Source organism: Lichenostomus cassidix, chromosome 2 (genome assembly GCF_008360975.1).
Source record: "Lichenostomus cassidix isolate B80296 chromosome 2, HeHo_3.0, whole genome shotgun sequence".
In the NCBI taxonomy this organism is placed as follows: domain Eukaryota; kingdom Metazoa; phylum Chordata; class Aves; order Passeriformes; family Meliphagidae; genus Lichenostomus; species Lichenostomus cassidix.
In genome coordinates, this window is record NC_139482.1 from 76,230,605 (window position 1) to 76,249,923 (window position 19,319).

At 37.1% G+C, this 19,319-nt stretch overlaps 1 protein-coding gene across 4 annotated transcripts in view; it reads left to right on the top strand.

Moving 5' to 3' along the window:
• CDH18 (cadherin 18) overlaps window positions 1-19,319 on the top strand; it is a 501,292-nt gene that overhangs the window by 368,978 nt on the left and 112,995 nt on the right. For all 4 annotated transcript variants that reach the window (XM_085052105.1, XM_085052108.1, XM_085052106.1 and 1 more), the window contains 2 exons: window positions 6,567-6,861; window positions 13,187-13,306. In XM_085052105.1, the coding sequence (XP_084908231.1) occupies window positions 6,567-6,861; window positions 13,187-13,306 (415 nt within the window). The remainder of the gene's footprint in view (window positions 1-6,566; window positions 6,862-13,186; window positions 13,307-19,319) is intronic.

Below are 19,319 nucleotides of genomic sequence, written 5' to 3' on the forward strand. Positions count from 1 at the left end.
ACTGTAAAAATCATAACTAGTCCACTTAAAATGCCACCCACACAACACTCCAAGAATTCAAATTGTTCAGCTAAAGTGAGCAGGAGGAAGCAGTCACACAGTTAAATGACTAATAGGCAACTCTTTACTTTACAATTGCCCCTCTTATCCAGGCTTTTTTTCTCTTCTGGTCATGCATGGTTTCCCGGTTGCAGCTTTTTTTCCTTAGCCAAGAGCAAGGGAGTGTGATGATCACTGTGAGTTCTTAACATTCCACATTCCCAGTAGAAACAGAATGTTGGCTTTCTTCTCAATTTTAGGACTGATTTTGTAGGACTTACTGGTGTGTTCTTTTCCCATTGGGCCCCTCTTTTTTTGTCCTGTAGTTTCTGCCTATTTGTGGTGAGTTGCTTGACAAGTAGGTATGTTTAAATGTTTGGATGTATGAAATGACTAAGCATTAGCTAAAACAATGCAGATGTATGAAGCTGATTGGTGGTGAACAAGGCCAGTAACAAAACAGCAGCCACCCGATATTTGGGGTTGTGACTAGGCTTTAGCCACTTGATTGTTTCACAGTTACTAATAGTAACAACGCTGTACTGTCAGGGCAATTAGCCTTCAATTTGTGCATTCATTTTACAGCAGTTAGTATGCTAGTGCATCAAAAAAAAGTATTTAAGGATTCATAGTATCAAAATTACTATAAGAGTATAAAGAAAACTCATTAACTGAAATATTTGGTATAACTCGGCAAATCATGCCTTTGATTAATGTAGTCCTTCTGCAGTCTCTGCATGAATTCTAAAAGAAAATTAAGCTTTTAAATGGACTGATGGAAGAAAAATGTTGAAGTCTCAGCAAAACAGGGACACCTTGGTTGCTGTTCTGCAAAATCATACATTCTTGTATGATATCTGCAAAATCAGCAGCCATACACTGCTGGTGTGGGCTAGCTAAAGACTGAGGAACCATCATAAATCTTCCTGGATGCAGCTTGTTATTACAGATGCCAAGAAGTGTAGCCAATTGGGTTGACAAAGGGGATATCCCAGTTATGCTCATTGGCTATTATTTTCAGCTTTTTTTTTTCTATTAAAAAATCAGGGAAATAAGGACAGGAGTAATGACCAACAGCAGATAAAAATTAAATGCTTTTTGGCAGCTTCTGGTTGTGGACAGATTCAGAGTGTTTAACAGATATATTCTCATTAGAAGCATAACCAAACCAGCAGTAATGTTTGCAGAAGCCAGCCCTGTGGCTAGCACAGGTTTTTCCCATGAGAAGTTTTCTTGTGTTTTGTAAATAAAGATAAAGTTTGGATGTTGTTGGAACAGTGTCCCAGAACTTGGGCAGTGCAGGCCTGGCCAATCAGGCCTGGGGGAAGGCTTCTGACTGACCAATCTGGGTGACTTTTGAGAACTCTATATATGTGATGAAATCAAAACAATAAAGGTCATTCCTTCTTGCCACTGAGAACTGGTGCCTTCATTACTCTGCTAGCTGCTCAACAGCGACATCGCCCGTTGCCTAGAATATGATCTACATTTCCACAAAGAATTCAGAAGCCTGCACTGACTGCAGTTTGGGGGATTGGAGATGTTGCTGTCAGGGATCAGCAGAGGGAGGAAGCTCCCTGGGACTGGGACACTGGAGACTCCTCCAAGTGGGTCATGGCCAGGCTGGGAGGAGCTGGGACCAGAAAATCCAGCGTTACTGGGGCAGCCCCAGCCCAGGCATTGAGCACCTCCTTGGAGATGGAGCCAGACAGGTCAGGCAGGGCAGGGCTGTGGGGAGCTGGAGACCAACCCTGCTGCAGCATCTCAGGGCAGCACTGCTGCCCTGGGTGCTGCAATGAAGTCCTGAGACATGGGCAGGGGGGGAAGCCCTCCAGGGCTACAGAGGGCTAAGTGCTAAGATGTGCTAGTCTCTAGTGGATAACTAGGCAAAGTATTTGTTGGTCTGCAAAGGCATTTTTAAAATAGTGTTTGGGGTCTAAAGTGAGATTGCTTAGGGCAGCAAGTTGGAACAATTAAGGGGGGGGGGAAGCTCCTTTAAGTAACAGTCAAATAGTCAATATCACAAATCAATATATAATCATCAGACTGTCATGGAAACTAAGAGCTACTCCAAGACAATTTCAGTAATGTTTTCATATTCATAGTTAGAACCTCACACAGATATCAGAGAGCTGTGTTCTAATGTTTGGCATATTTCCCTTGCATCTCTTTTCAATGCTCATTACTCATCTCAACATTATGAGTAATCATGTTTCAGTTTGCAGTGCATTTGTATTTCTTTTTAAATTAACAGATGCAATGTTGTATCTTTCTGTCACTGGCAGAGCAAATGAAAATGTAACACCATATTTTGTGTTTATCTAAGATACTGATTCACAGTACTACAGTGTGACTGTCTCATCCTCTCATATATACATGTTCTTGCAGTTATCATTGTCAGAGGTAATGGAACCTCATTGAAATTAAATGGCCACACCCTTTCTAGGGCTCTAGTTTGAGATGACTTCTACAGGTCACGCGAGTTAGGTCTGAACTGGGGAACTATTGTGATAATAGCTGCAAGTTCCCCACACCCCTTTCTTAACGACTGTACTTGTCACCTATTGTCCTGCCTTCCCTACTCCACATAGTCCTAGCCACGCCCCCAGTTTTCCCTATTGGTTCCTGTACCCTAACCCCACGTGGCCCTGGCCACTCCCTCGGGTTTCCCCTATTGGTTCCTGTACTCCTAACTCCGCCCCTGTACCTCCCCTGTACCCAGAGGTCACTGGGCCTGTGTGCTGTCCCTGCCCCTCTCTGTTTCCCTATAAAACCCCTTACCCTCCGCCATCTTGCTGTCTATGCTCCACGTGTGTCTATGCTCCATGTGTGCTGAGCATGTGAGGCCTTCGCCCTCGAGGCATCTCTGCCTCGGGTAGGTCGTTGGCCTCTGCTGCACCATGCGAATAAACATCTTCCATGGACACAACGCATAGACCCTCCTCGCCTCCTTTATCATCGCCGGTTGTGGAAGCAGACGAACCAGAGCTAGCCTTATGGCTCCCCGGCCGGTGAGAGCGCAGTGTCTGCCCTGGGACAGAGGGTTTAGAGCACTGAGGCGCTGAACCGGGCTGGGTAGAGAAGCTCTAGGGTAAAGTCTGCTGCAACATCCTTTAAACCGCAACAGGGAACAAAACATGGGTTGTCTTGCGTCTGCATTGCTTCGTGACATTCTCCTCTGTGTCAAATGAACCTGAAAGACAAATACTTACAGCAATCCCTAGCAAAGAGAAAGTTGCCTGGCTAGATTTTACTCCCTTGATGTATTTTATAAGCTATTATAGACATAGCTGGAGAAATCCACTCTCCCAAACCACATATTTGTAACCTAAGAGGTGAATAGCATTTATTCTAATTGGAAATGCTTTTGTGGAGCAAACTATTTGTTGGGGAGATGATTTCATAGTACAGAGGGAAAGGAGAGAAGTGCAGCATGCTCAGGGACATAAATCTCTTGTTAATCTAGTAAACATTGTCTTAAGTAGGGATTCCCAGGGGCTCCCTTCAGCAGAACACATATTGCACATAAGCATTTGAGAGAAGTCTTGATATTTTTCTACTTGGACCAATTTGTACTGAGATAGAAGAATTAAAGAAGACAAACAGTTCTTTAATCTTTACTTTGCAGAAAAACTGAAGTATAAACAACTGACAAAGAAAATGCCACTTTGCTATGCAAAATCCTCCTGTGTGAATTTAAAATTCAGCATTAGAAGTTAAAAAACATAAATCAAAGTGTTATATTTCAAACAATATAAGAAATATGAGGAAGTAAGGAAGCAGGAACTTGTTTTAGCTTTTACATGTTTTCAGTTGTTGCCTTACAACTGCATTTTAGAAGACCCAATTGTAAATGTAAGGCTTTCAGTGATTATTAATATGCAGATTTTTTTTTTTCTGACTGTATTCCTGCATATATTTTTCAGTTGGAGCTTGTTGGGTAACACAATGTTCAGCAGGAATAACATATCATTTGTTGAACATGGAATCAGCTGAATATCTTTTGCGTTTCTTAACTTTCCTTACTCTTGGACGTAAAAGCCCTCTGACTCAAAACACAGCTGAATTTTCTTCACTGATGAGAACTACAAATAGTTGTTTCTTCACAATAAAAAACTGTCTAATGTTATTAATTTTCCAAATGTTCCATGCATTTCTTTGCATCGCAGTGAATTTGTGAATGTGCCTTTCTGAAGTATATCTATGTTGATATTGTAGTTTTGGAGAATCTTACTTCTCACATGGTACAGCCGTTCCTTATTCTGTGTATTTCTTACCTAGCAATTTAATCAACTTTTTAATTGATTCATACATTCATAATTCCAGTTGCCAATGCAGTGATTTTTGCTGGGATCTGGTATGTGTATGTGTATATAATACATTTTGCTATATTTGGTATACATGAATATGCTTTTACATATACACCTGTAGAGGAAATTGGAGAGAAGTAGGATGGAAAGCTTTCTGATCTTTTCCAGTTTGAAGTAGTTTTGAGCTCCTTACAGCATCATAAAATCATCAAATTTGTCATTTTGCTGTTAGCATTTGCAAACACTGGCATTAAGGGCTCATTTTATCACAAAATGAGGCTACAATTCTAATTGTTTTTGAAAAATTAGAGTATCAGTAAACCTATGCTAGAGTACCAGAATACCCACTATTCTTTTTTTTTTTTTTTTTGGAATAATTCACTTCGAAGAACATTTTAACTTCATAGGAAGTTTGGATTCGTGGGATTTTATATTTTTCTCAAATGTCTGCTGCAAATGAAATGTGTAAGACTGCTCTGCTCTCCTATGAAGGCAAAGCCAAACAAACAGACCATTTTTCTTTCTGCTTCTTTCTTCCATTAAGGAAGAAAAAAAAAAGAGTCCACAGTGGCAACCCAGTTTTGTTTTGGTTATTCAGTCAGATCTTCATGCGACTCAGATAAGTATATAGTGCGCTGACTGGAGTTATGCTGAAATGTATGTGTTGAAAAACTTGAATTTATTAGATTTCCTCTTTTCAAGCCCCCCTACAGTGCAAGATATAAATTACGTGCAACACCTTAATTACATGTATTTAGTAGACAAGATGAAAAATGTATACAAGCACCATATTCTTACTCCTCTTACAAATAACATGGAAGATAATTTTAAAGGCAAGACAAAGACCCAAAAAAAAATGATATATTTAGATGTGAAGAAACAGCATCACCCATGTATCTTGTTTTTCAAGTGTAAAAAAAAAAAAAAAAAGATGTGTTTTCTACCCTACAAATCTTATTTTGTCTCTATCCAACCATTTATAGTTTTTGAACTGAAAATGAAAACTGGAAACTAACACCTTACATTCTATTAATTAAAAATAATGTCTGTCATTTTCTTTCTGCTTTGCTCAGATTCTGTATCAAAACTTAATAATGACACACTGCAGATACTGAGAAATATTTGGGGCAGTTGGATAAGGATAAAAATCAGTGTCTTCTTAAAATCAGAAAGTTTCCCTTCCGATTTCACAGTGTAACAGTATCTAAGGGTATTCATTTTTGCGTTATCACTTTATTCTAATTGTGCTCCTCAAAAACTACATTCTCTTCTCAAAGTTGTTTCAGAAAAAACCCACAAAAAAACAAACCGCCAAACTTCCCAGTTTATGTAAAAGTTACCCTTCTTTATTAAAGAACACATGTTCATTTTTAATCTAAGTAGGCAATTCTTCAAAGTCAGGTTAGGAACATTGAGGCAGTGGGAAACCATTTCACATTATCTTTTAACACACCAATCTACTTACTGGCTTTTCCTTGTCACCCTCCATCCCCAATAAATGAAAGCTTTATTGCACTCAAGGAAGGGTATAATACAGTTAATGTATATTTCATAGCACAAACTGTTATGAACAATGAAAATGCTGAAAGTCTCTGTCAAACTTCATCATTTAGCTATAAATAAATACAAGCAAATTAGATTACCTTCTAATTAAAAATAAACAAACAAAATCCAAAGAAAATGACTGCATTTTGTTGTGGGATAAAGTAATCCTGGACAGACATCTGCCACTGGCAAACTATGCAGTGTCATTTCACAATAAAGGGTGTTGCCCTTAGGAACACAGAAGAAAATGTAAGTGTCGGGATTGAAGTGCCACCATTGAAGTGGACAATCCTCAGTGGGACTGCATCCAGTTTGGTGCTGAGGACAGGTTTTCTATCAATGAGTGCAATAAATGAACTGCTAGAAGGACCAAAAACAAATCAAAACCCATTCCAGTTACTAGAATATTCTTGAGTTAGAGAAGTTTTCTAGAATGGACATAGAATCCAAGAAATCCCAGCTTAAGAAATGAACTATTCTGGGTGGAAATGACCCTGAACAAAATGGCTGGGTTACCATAAAAAGCATATGAGGAATTATGGCAAGAGTTGGAAAGGGTGAAAATGAAGTAGAAGAGTGCTAACATGAATCTTATCATTTTTATATCTTATGTGCAGTAACCTTTAATGGAATTTGATAATTAATTTTATATTATCTGTTTTTACTCTACAGCTGCATTCCAATTCCGACAAAGGTGATGGATCAGTCAAATACATTCTCACTGGAGAAGGGGCGGGGACTATATTTATTATTGATGACACAACTGGAGACATCCATTCAACCAAAAGTTTAGATCGAGAGCAGAAGACACACTATGTACTTCATGCCCAAGCTATTGATAGACGGACAAACAAGCCCCTCGAGCCCGAATCTGAATTTATTATCAAAGTGCAAGATATCAACGATAATGCACCAAAATTTACAGATGGACCATACATTGTTACTGTGCCAGAGATGTCTGAAATGGGTAAGGAAAACAAACTGTTCTATTCAACAATCTTTTAACAAGTTCAAATGCCACGTACTGTTAAAGTTCTAACACATTGTCGCACCATGAAGCGTATGTTAAATTAGAGTTAGGAAGAGATGAGAAGAAGACGCGAAATACAACCTGTATGTTACTTGTGACATTCATATTAAGAAAACAGTACACACACACATGCTGGCTGTAATAAGAGAGCCACTCTTATTCTTGAATGCTTTAATATACATTCTTTGGCAAATTGTACTTCCCATTCTAGAAACAAGATGTATTCATATATCCTCATTCAACTGCACACTTTATGCCATTCTCTTATGTCTACATGAGCAGTCTATACAATTCACATAATTAAACAGAAAGGAATGGTAGTTTCCTAGATTATTTAGACATATGTTTATTTATCAACTTTCTTATAAAGTGCAGTTCAAAAAAGTAACAGTGTTTTGTTTCCCCAGTTACATAGTTCAGGTATTCTTATTCTTTGAGGTGCTGCATTATGCAATCAGTTTTCTTTATTTAATACTTCTCTAGTGTTGAAATTAGTTTATAACTTTGCTTTAATGAGGAATTGCCAACAGAAATTTCTACAAGGACAAAAGGGCAGTATTTCTGGGAGTAACATCATAACTCCTGGACTATATAAGCCATACATGTTTATGTGAATAACTACAGTGAATGCATAGAGTTTCCGGTAAGAATATTGTGCGTCTATATGAAACCTCTTTGACTGTCTTTGATAATTCACTGTGGCACAAAGCTTTACTGTTAAGAGTTGCAGTTCATTTCAGAATCACCTAAGCTTTTATCTCAGTTATCTCCCATTATACCACAGAGTGTCTCAATGAGTAATTCATTTCCGTTACCAACAGTTTCCAAAAACACTTCACTCCATCCTTCTCTTTCTTTGGTTTCCTTTGTCTTTAATGGAAACTATTTTAATGGTTTATTTCCTTCACCTTTAGAAGTATTTTATTTTCTGCATAGGAGGAAAGACAGTGGAAAAGAGATCAATATTATCTTAAATTGAAAATAGAAAGAATATAATTATTCTTTATTTGTATTCTGTTTGTGAAAGTTTTTTTTTATCTTCTCGAAATGGAGCATTCTCACATAAATGCTAGTCATAATTTTGCAGTAATCAGAATTCGGTTATTACTGTATAACTACATTATACAAGTTACTGTTTTACAAAGAATTATTTTAAATAGTCTGGGATGGTATTTTGTGTCATAAAATAGAGTGGGTTATGGTAAGCCAATGAAGTTTTACTGGTAAAGTAGAGAATTAATGGATATGTTTTATAAATTAAATACTTTGCAGGTTGTATTTGAGGCAAAACATTAAAATATCTATTCCACAAAGCTTTTGTGTTGTGTGAATAAACCTGAATTTTCATATCTTATCATACAGGCAATCTGTTGTAGGTATACATTAAATTTTCATTACAAATTTATTATCTCTATTTTCTTTTTTCTCTTATTGATTTGTTTGTATTTGTCGCATTCTGAAAGCATTTCTTTGCAATTTCAGGAAGACTAATTCTGTTATTGCTTCCACAGGACACATTCTTTGTGTCAAATGATGGAGATACTGTCACTTTTATTAGTTCTATAATTATCACAGTTTTTTACATTTAGCTGTGGAGTCTATACATGACTGAACTTCTTGATTATATTCTATGAATTTCTAAGGATGCCTCACTATGAATATTTCTTTTGGTTTTTACATGATCTTTTAAAGGTCTTTCAAAGTGCCTGTCTCTTTGCAAAAGTTCTCATGCTAAGTGGTGTTATTTTTGATCTCCATTATGTTGTTTAGTTTCAGCAGCTGGTTCTTCTTTGCCTCCTCAAGATGCTAGCTGGTATTTTCCCCATAATTTTAACTTTTCTTAATCTAGTTGTAAAAGTTGTAGGATTTTTATGGCTTTTCTCTTTTTTTAGGTCACTGAGAAGTAAGCACAGGAAAGCTTTGTTAAATTTTTGGCCAAATATTAGATTACAGTTTTAACTGTGACACGAGGTGAACATACTATATATGCTTTATGTACTATTCTGACAGAGATGAAAGAAAACACCTATTCCTTGCCTTCAGTGAAACTTTTCCCTAAAAGTTGGCTCAAGGACTAAGATTTATACTTGAAATTTTTTCTTCTGCAGCATGAAAAACTCAGTTACATTGAGAGCTCTGTGGTCTGTTGTAAGGTTTATGAAAGTCATCTTTATGTAAATTAAAAGGAAATAAGAATGTTTTTCAATCAGTAAAAAAATTTCATATGTGCTAATTCTCAGCTGCAAAATGAGGGAAACACTCCATGTTAATTTTTTAATGCTGAGGTCATTTAGAGGTGAGACTTCCAACTCTAACCGTTCTGTGATTCAGTGATAAGAAGAGTATTCCAAATAAATTCTACATAAGAAATTAATAAGCACAGCAGACTTATCTGAACTTCTTTTGAGAGTATTCCAATGTGAGGTAGTCATAATTTCAGATATTTGGAAGACAATATTAATGTTGCTCATGAGGATTATTTTTATTAGAAGTGCCTATTTGACTTCTTGTGTTGTGAAACCAAATCACATTTTGTTGACTTCTTAGTGGTTTAAGACAGTACTAAGAATTACTTTAGTTATGCAGAAAATCCCTGTGTTCATTAAACTTCACCTTTTTATCACTTCTTTTAATTTTTTTGTTCTATATTGATCCATTTGAGATTTAATCATACAGCAGACTATGGAAAGTCATGCATACAAATTCGTGTTCTCAACAGACATATTTCATTGAACTGCCTTATTAAACATTAAAAATTTGTCTTCAGAGAGACAAATTGAGGTACCAAAAAAAAAAAAGAGAGAAAAACAAAAAAACAAGTGGAGATATTTTGAAATAAAGATAAAATTTGGTTCCTAAATTAAATGATCTGTATTTTTTGTAACAGAAGAAAGAGAAAGCTTGCAGTGTGGTGTTCAGAGCACATGAACATGTTTTACAGCTCTTTATAAAGCATTAACTAAGAAAAGAGAATTCCCAAAATGTAATCTCTGTAATGTAGTGGGAAATCATGTGGAATGGTAGCTGTACTCTGCATAAGCAGAGATTCCAACTGGGAAAAAAGAAATCATTTTTATTGCCTAACTGCAGTGACAAAATTATTTCATAGCAAAAATTTGACTTTTTATTAACAGGAACTTTCGCAATAAGTTAGTGAAGAAGAATATGGAAGGTATGCTCATATCTTTCCTGTGGTGCCTAGAGAAATTAGACCTACCCTTATCTTTTGTATTTGGTTTTTTTTTTTTTTTTTTACTTGTTAACACTTAAAATAAAAGGAGAGCTATACTGTATAATTCTTCATCTAAATCCTTCATTACACTTAATGATGTAATCCTTCATTACGTTTTAAAAAAATGGTTCTGCATCTAAAAGATACAAACGTATCCAAAATTGTGATTTGCCTGTCATACAGATGAGCCTGAATGATGCTAACTTTGAAAGGTGTAGTTGGAAGGTAAAGGTACCCTCTTTACTTTTCTTCTTGCAAGACATTCTAAACTACAGCTTTCACAAATTGCCTTTCCTTGGTGCTCAGCAAGTCAGGCAAGTGTTGGGCAAAAGGCTGGCATGGGCATATCTTACAAAATGCTGAGTGTGCTTGTGTGGGAGAGTGAAGAAGTTAAGCTTCTGAAGTGCTCTCATTCAGGAACGAGGGCTTGAGAAGTAGAGTGGGAAGTTGAGTTAATGTTTGTGATTCTAAGGGTTCTTTTAGGGAGAAAGAAAACATTTTGCCACTATTCAATAGTAAATTGCTATTGTCAGGTGTTTCTTGGGACAGAGATACAGTTGTATTAGAAAATCATTGTGGCAAGTTTTAAGGTACAAACACATTCCATTCATGCTAAAATGACCTGTCAGGTGCTTAGGTGAGATATTGCCTTTCACTGCTTCTGTTTCTTTTCTCTCACATCAATGAGTTATACAAGCACAGAGATTCTTTTAAAATAAGGAGAGAGAGAAGAAAGTTTCCAAAGGAGAGAACAATGGAATTTCAGTATTTCTGGTATTTTTTCCTGAAATAGCCAAAATCTGTTCATCCATTTCAAGACATACCTTGATTTTCTAGAATTCTGGTGAAAACTGCTAATGGAAACTCACCCTGTTGGTGACTGTTTTCCTGGAAAAAGGAAAATCTATACATAAAATGGTATAGAACTTGCCCAGCATTCTGGATAGTAAACTCTGGTAGGTGACTGGCTATACCTATTGAATGGATATGATTTTATGTAACTAAAAAATAAAATAAAATCATTGTGGATCTGTAACCTATTAATCTTCAATGATTCCACAAGATTGAAACATTCAAGTTCCTCTCAAGCTAGAAATTGTTTGCAAACTGGACTACAGAAATATATCGTTACAGCATTTCAGTATCATAGAATGGGATTGTTTGTTCTTTGAAGTCACCTCTTTTTCTATGTTAGATAGCAAATAAATGAGGCTGAATATTTTAAGAAAAGTTTAAGAAAAAGGACACAAACTTTAATTCATATTTGGTTACCTTTCCACATGAACACAAATACAGTAGTTTAGTTACTTTTACCATTAATGTCTGAGTAATTATGAACATACAACTAACTCCAGCTTGATTTTATTACAATCTTCAACTTGAAAGTCATCCAGGTATCCTTGTATTCACTTTGTTCAAATTCATCAAGGTATCCTTATATTTGCTTTTTAAATATATTTATCTATGAGACTGTATGCATTTGGGCCTTTCAGAGACCAGAAGACACTGTATTTAAGTATGCAGACACATTTGCTGTATATTTTATGAAGTCTCCAGCAGAGATACAAACAGCAACTCTTGCTGTCCAAGTTAACATAACACAAGTGAATGAAGAGTTTCTGAAACAGTGAAGAAACCAAATCTGTGAAGGTTTGCATGCTTAGTTTACTGGACCTGAAGTGAGACTCCATGACTTTAGATACTTCCAGCTCAAGTGTAGACTGAGGGTGTGCACATTAACAAATATGTCTCTGCAATGAAAATTGATCTAAGAGGCTGAATAACTGGAACTGAAGAACCAATGTCCATGACATATGTATTTGGGAAATCTTATTTCAGATTAGCTCTTGTCTGGTCTCTGACACTACGTGCCTATTAGGAGTCAGAATATATCAGATGTGCTGCTAAATCACATCTCCTGGTTTAGTTTCTTCTGAAGAAATCTAGTTAGCATGCCCTGAAAATGTTCTGAGGCAAATCAAAGTACAAGTGAAGCAGATCAAGGGCTTCAATTCAAAAACATACTTCTCCTCTCCACTAAAATGTGAAATTGAACACCTCAGTGTGGAGGTGATACCTCAGTAGTTAATTTAGAAGAGAATCTGCTTTCAGATGTAGAGTTACATGAGAGCAGCATGTTCTGTCATTATTCTGGTATTTTAATGCTGGACCAAAAGCCTGTAGAAAGCTGTGTCTGCATAAGGATAAACAAGTGGAATGAAGTCTGAGCCTTTATTAACTTGCAATCTCATATTTACTGATTTCTTATGGGAAGTGTTTGGCAGTGTTAGCAAAGAAGATTCGTCATTAAATGTCTTGAAAAATACAGTAAAATGGAAAAAGCACTGTCTCCATTCTATCTGTGCAATAGTTATGCACTTTATTTTCTCAAAAGGTCTGCTCATGACTTATCCCACCTAGTGATATGCTAAAAACTGTGATTTTATTCTTCTAATGGTTTTAATTACTAGCACAAAATAATTGTCTTTTGAACTTATCTTTCTAATTTGCATCTCCAACAAGGTTCTAGTAGTTATTTCCTTTTGAGTTCTTTGCTGCCTTCCAATAGCTAGATTTTTTTATTCCCTCATCAACTTTTATTGATATGGGGGCATTTATACAAATTATTTTAGATACTACAACATTAATTTATATTATGGATGAATATAATCCTGAAGTCCATAAATCTGAGTTATTCAGAAGTCAATATCTGAGTTTGGGATCTGTGTGTAGGAACATATGTAAATATGCATCCTGTGTAGTTACTCTTTCTTAAATAGTAACTATTTAAGTTCGTATGTATGTAATTAATTTACACAAAGATACATATATAAGGACAAAAAAGTATTTTTCAAATCAGTATACCTAGTTTTCCTTAAAAATATGATAGGATAATAATAGTTATAGAAAATGTTATTAATCTCTCAATATTAGAATGTGAGGACTGTAGAGGTTTTAAAATGTGTTTGAAAATATTTATCAGAAAATTGTATTTATTGCAAATTAATTTTTATCTTCTTGTATATACAGGTACATCTGTTCTACAGGTGACAGCCACAGATGCAGATGACCCCACATATGGAAACAGTGCCAGAGTAGTGTACAGTATTCTTCAGGGACAGCCATATTTCTCTGTTGACCCCAAAACAGGTGTGTATTTCATATTTCTATTGATATGATTTGGCTAATATGTTTCAGTTAATTAAGTCTGGTAGGTGAAATGCAATGTACACAATGCAGGTGTGTGGACTTCTTTTTCTTATTCCTTTTGTAGACTGCTTCTTGCTTTAGCACTATGAAATTTAGGAGTTGCTATGTTTGGCTGAGTACTGAAATGAGCCTGCTGTGTACAGAATTAATTCTGCATCATGTCATGATGTGAGCCATTCACCCAAACTGCAATAGCACCCTTTCATCTTTTCAAGCCTCTTTTTAGGAAGTGACTCAAGTATGCCTAGCACATTATGATTTTAAATGCTTTGTTTTGCCTGAAGGATAGGCTTGGGAGGATTATTGAATGTGTGTTTCAACACATATACCACAATATATTGTTACATTCTTGATTTTATAAAACTGCAGTATTGCCATTTAACTGAAAAATTATTCTATGATTTGAGAAGTAGAATGAACTGAAATCTTTATGCTTAAATTGTATTTGTCACCTTTTCCATTTTTTCTACGAAGTTACGTATAATGTATCCAAACTGGTTTATTTAAAGAGAGAAGAAATCTCTTTTGGGGATGGGAGTTGTTACAATTTTTGGATTTTCTGAAGAGCATTATTATGATTATGATAATAATATGATTATACATTTTTAGTGTGTATTTGAAGTCCTCAATAATGAGTAAATACAATTTAAGAAAGTGTATTTTATATGATTTTTTAACTGTTTTTCCCTCTCTATATCAAAGTGTTAATACTGAGGGGGGAAAATGAAACACTTTGTGTATTTTTCCCTAATTAACAGTAGGGAATAATGACTTTTAAAATGTTCTGAAGTGAAAAAAGTATAGTGTAAATAGCTTTCATCTTAATTTTTTTGCATTTAAATTACTTGGGCTTGTGTAAATTGATCTCTGTGGTACATGGAGGTGTACCCTTGCTTCATTACAAGACCAGTGTATCTGTACTGTCTCAGAGAGCTTTGAGGTTAGTGCTGCTTTGATTAGGAGATTGAACTCCGTGACCCTCAGAGGAAGGTCTCTCTCAACCTAAAATGTTCCATAAATTCGTGAGCTCATTAGAAAAGCCTAGAATGGAAAATCAGTGGTGCAGTCCTCACATCCTCCCTGCTCTTCTGATACTTAGAAATACAATGCTGGTTCATATTTCAACATCTGTTTAGGCACTCTGAGGAAATGGCTTGCATTTTTTATTTTTTAATGATGTAGAACTTCTAGTCAGGGGCTGTTATTCAGTCAGTGAAGAATCATAATGGATATTGTCTGTATCAAGTCTGTATCACACAAAAAATAGCATTGTTATATTACTCTGTGTTGTAATGAAACAACAGATGGTAGTGTATTTTCTCTCCTCAGGCCTTAGGCTTTCACAGGGATTTAATAACACTTTATGAACTTAAACTCTTTTTGATATTTGTCTAGCATATGAAAATTATTCTGATACCTTAGTCTATGAAAATAGGAAAATGAGCTAAAGAGTGCAACAGTGAAAAACACGAGAAAGCTTTTTGCTTTTATAAGCTACCTTTTTATAATTGTAGAATAGCAGTTACTGTATTTTTGGCATGATAAAATGGGAAGGAGCGGAATATTGGAAAAGATGGGAAAGTCTTGAATAATAGAGTTTTTCACTATGAAATTTCACTTTGAATTTCTGGGGTTTAAGACTCATTTTCTAAAACATCACTCATCTGATTTTGCAAGTATTTCTGTGACCTACTTTTCCTAATAGCTCAACTGTTCAATTCCAGCTTAACTATACTTTATCTGGAAGTCTTCTGAATTTACACTGGCATGCACAAGCTTCCTGTACAACAAAGGAGGTCCAAAAGAGGGGAAAAGGAAAAGAGAAAGGTCCCAACATTCATGACTGAATGTTGTTTGTGAAGCCTAAAGATCTTGTATCATGATCAGTAAAGCTTCTTGGAGCTATCAGAAGCAGATATCAAGGTGTTTATGGCTCTAGTGTGAATACACATCTTAAGAAGTCTGCTACTTCTAGCTTAGTACTGCCTGTGCTTGGTTTTAAATGACTTAATATCTGAAGACTTTAAAGTTATGGATTTTTACAAGCTTAGGGCAGAATAGTTTAAATAAGATTATAGAATAAGGTTCTAGAATTCATACATTTAAAGTATAATAAGGAGCCAGCACCAAATTACAAACTCTGAAGTAGGAAAAAAGTGTGCTCTTGGCAGAAGAATAGCTATGTCAGCTTATCTGATAAAATGTTCTTCACCACACACTCAAAGTGGGGCAGAGGTGCAGTGCAGAGTGTGTAAAATTGCCTGACCTAGTTATGCTCAAATTTGAGCTCCTCCCAGGGTTGACCCAGGACAGCCTCAGCTCTGTGGGCCAGGGCTGAGACGCATCACAAGGAATCAAAAGGAAATAGTACCCTGATCACCCTTCAGGTTGAGAAATCTGCTGCCTACAGGGCTGTGGGACACATTATGAGAGGCAGGTAAGAATTTCACAGGATCCTCCAGACCTTTGGATGTTTAGAAGGAGGACCATAGGCAGGGAGAGGGAAGATTGAGACAAAGGGGGAAGGGAAAAGCAAGGTTAAATTGAGGAGTAAGAGGATAAAAGTGGCCAGCCATGTGCAAACAGGCTTTGCTCAGCACCATTGTATGGCCATGCCTTGTCCTGGATCAGCAGTCTATCCTATGTTTTATTATGCTCCATTTCTAACTCCATTTCCTGAGTAAAAGGTCTCTCCCTTGTATGCATGTGTGCATGGAGATCAAAGTGCTAGCAGCTGGAGCAAGACCATAAGTCAAAGGGGTCTTTGAGTCTGGGGCCAGCAAACTGGAAAATGCAGACTGAGTGTGCATTACATGGGTGTCTATGCCAGTATGGAATTACTACAAGGTCTCAGGCTGGAGTAGCTAGCAAGCTGGATGAGTGGCTTGGGTGATGGATATCCATTTGGCCAAAAGTCCAGACCAGAAGGCCCAGGAGTCACCTGTTGGAGGAGCCAAGAGGTCCAGACCCATGGAACAACTGCATGGTATGTGGGTTGAATGAGAGCCCCATTTGTAGCTGTGTCTCTGTTCATGAGTCCAGGGGAGACCAGGGAGCCAGGACCCAGCTAGGTGGCACTGGGCACTGAGAGTACAAGGGGTCCAAGAACTCTTACTGGATGTGCTCTAAAGGGGTCCCGGACCCCCAGACTCAGTTCGGGATCAGGTAGGCTGCATAAGCGAAGCCCGGCGAGGCAGCCGCTCTCGGGGGGAAGCGGGGCGACCCGGAGCTCGGCAGAGCTCCCGGAGGAGCAGTGCAAATCAGGGATCGAAAGCAGACACAGGAGATGCAGGCAGTCAGCCCGGCGGCCCAGGGGATTTATTAAAAGGTAAGGGGAGATGGAGGAGGGAAGGAATAGGGCTGGATCGGCGAGCTAAAAGCGGGGTTTCTGTGTTGTGTTGCGGCTTATAAAGCAGGAGAAAAAGAGAGGGGAGAAATCGAGAACCAACGGGGTACATAAAACTCTGGATTGACAATAATTTCATCTTATGGGGGAACAAGGAGGGAGGGTACAGAACTTTAAATTTTCCAATCAGAGAACACGGCAAAGGCAGAAAAAGGAGAACTTTCCAGAATTAATATGGGAGGGGAGATGAGGTGGGCCAATAGCTTTACTTCAAGGCTTTCTTGGAGCACCCCCTTTAGGGTTGCTTTATTCCCATGACTCGTCCCGTGGGGCAATGCCACTGCTAGGGACGCTCAGCTGAGCTAAAGCCACTGCAACAGTGCTCCATGTCTAAGGCTGTGGGGGATCGATAAGTGTGCTGAGTTGAGTGGGATGTGTGACTATGATAAGGATTAAAAGGGGGTCTGTATCCAGAGCTGGAGGGGAGCTGTAGGCCTCTGAGCTGTATGTCCAGATGTCACCAAGTGCAAAGTCCAGGTGTTGGCTACTGGATAGACCATGTATGGCAAGTTACAGGAGCAATCCATGTTGAGTATGTGAGTATATTTCCAATTCTAACTCATCCTTCCTCCTGGTCAGCTGGAGAAGCATGAGGCTGTTCGTGCTGTTTGCGGGCTGAGTGGTTCTATTTGTGTGTCACCCGTTGCGTGTTGCATCTGTGTTTGTGCCTTGTGGGAACACCGCTTGACCTCACTTTGCTTCTAAATCATGGATTAAAAATAGGGAGGTGCAGCAACCTCATCTCCATCAGGCTACCAACAATCTAGTTTATCAGTTGATTGGCTGTAGGACTCATATTTTGCTTTGTTTTGTTTTCCCCTAGGGAAAAACTGAGAATTCTCTGCATAGAAATTTGCTGCTACTATGTAATTTTGGCTGTGAATGTCAGAACTATTTTCTATGCATAACCTAAAGTTGTAAGACTTTCAAAATGCTTTGATTTTGAATGGCTTTCTAGGAAGTGCTCTGTATTTGTTTTTATTAATTACTTTTGGTAATTATCTGTGGGGTGTAATAGTAATTAGTTATGTAATTAATAATTACCTGCAATAGCCTCTGCTGATTCCTGTTTGTTTCCCCCTGCAACTGCAGCAAAACATTCTGCTGAAATTTTATAAATAAGGATGTACTAATAACGCTGGCAAAAGAAAGGGAAGAAGTCAATCTCTAGATCTCAGGTATATTTGCAAAGATTATATGTATAGGATTATATGTTTTCTTAAATCAAAATATTCAGGGAACCCCAGAAAACATGAAGTGCTTATATTTTCAGAGTATCATTAACTTCTCTGTAAAAAGAAAATAAAGCAAAAAATTGACTTATTAGTGAAAAGTAGAGCAAATAATGTATTCAAATACTTAGCATTTTATTATGGTTCTCCCTTTTCCTACTCCCACCTTTTCATGTATGCATCCCCCTGCCTCTACCTGTCTTCAAATTTTGAGCATCTTTTGAAATACCCAAATAAGCATTAAAGTTTTCCTGGGAGTTTGAATTGCAAGTTCAATATTTCACCTTTCGCAAACCATGAGATCTTTCTACCTATCCATAAACTTGGTTTAGGATCTATCCTCGCTTGTTCTTTGCTTATGTCAAGTGTGGCTCATCAAACAGAAATTGCCAACATTTGACTGGTAACCCAGCCCCAGGCGCTCTTTTTTTTTCCAGGGAAACCTCAGATTAGACCATGTGCTTTTTGTAGCATCTGGAGCAGCCCACTTTCTATTGCCATATGCTTTAGGAATGAAAGTGCAACCTGTAGTCCAATTCCACTGCTTACATGGTAAACCATATCTGAAGTATGTTAGTTACACACAGCTCTTCACAGGTGCTCTTTTCTGAACTGAATATATAGAGTGAAATAATCTATAGGGCATATGTCCATTCAAATCAGCAGTTGTGCTTTAACTCTTATAAAATAAGAGATAAACTCATCATTCACTGGAGTTTTGAATGTAGACATTGGCAGGACAGGAAATTCATCATTGAACTGAATGTGAAAAAAAACTTAGATATTTGTATTTATAATGTTCTGCTGTTGCAGCAACAATATGCCAAAGATTTTAGTAAGGTATAAGATTGTTTGTTTTACTTTAAGATATTAAATAGTAAAGAAATGTGTATTTCTATTTATCAAAGAATGTCACTGCAAATTAGTCCAGGCTAATCATGAAGTGTGAGAAGAGTGCTAATCCCTTCTGCTTTCTGTCTTCACAAAAGATGAACAATAGCTTCAAGGATCCCTGCAAGAAATGACCTCTTCACTGATTATCTAGTTTAGTTCCTGACTGAGAGCACAATACAAATGGTAAATAAACATAGTCAGTGGCTGAATAGATGTTTCCAAATATAGAGATGAGCCTAATAAATACTAATTAACCACCCAGGAAGTTCGAGACTTTTGTCCACATCTGTAATTATTCTTACATTTTATTAGTCCTTGGCCATAGTTCATATGGGAATGGCAGATTTTGTAGCATTATAATAATTGGAGTATAATTTCAAAGTTGCATGCGTATTCCTCTGCAAAATAAGAAAAATATATT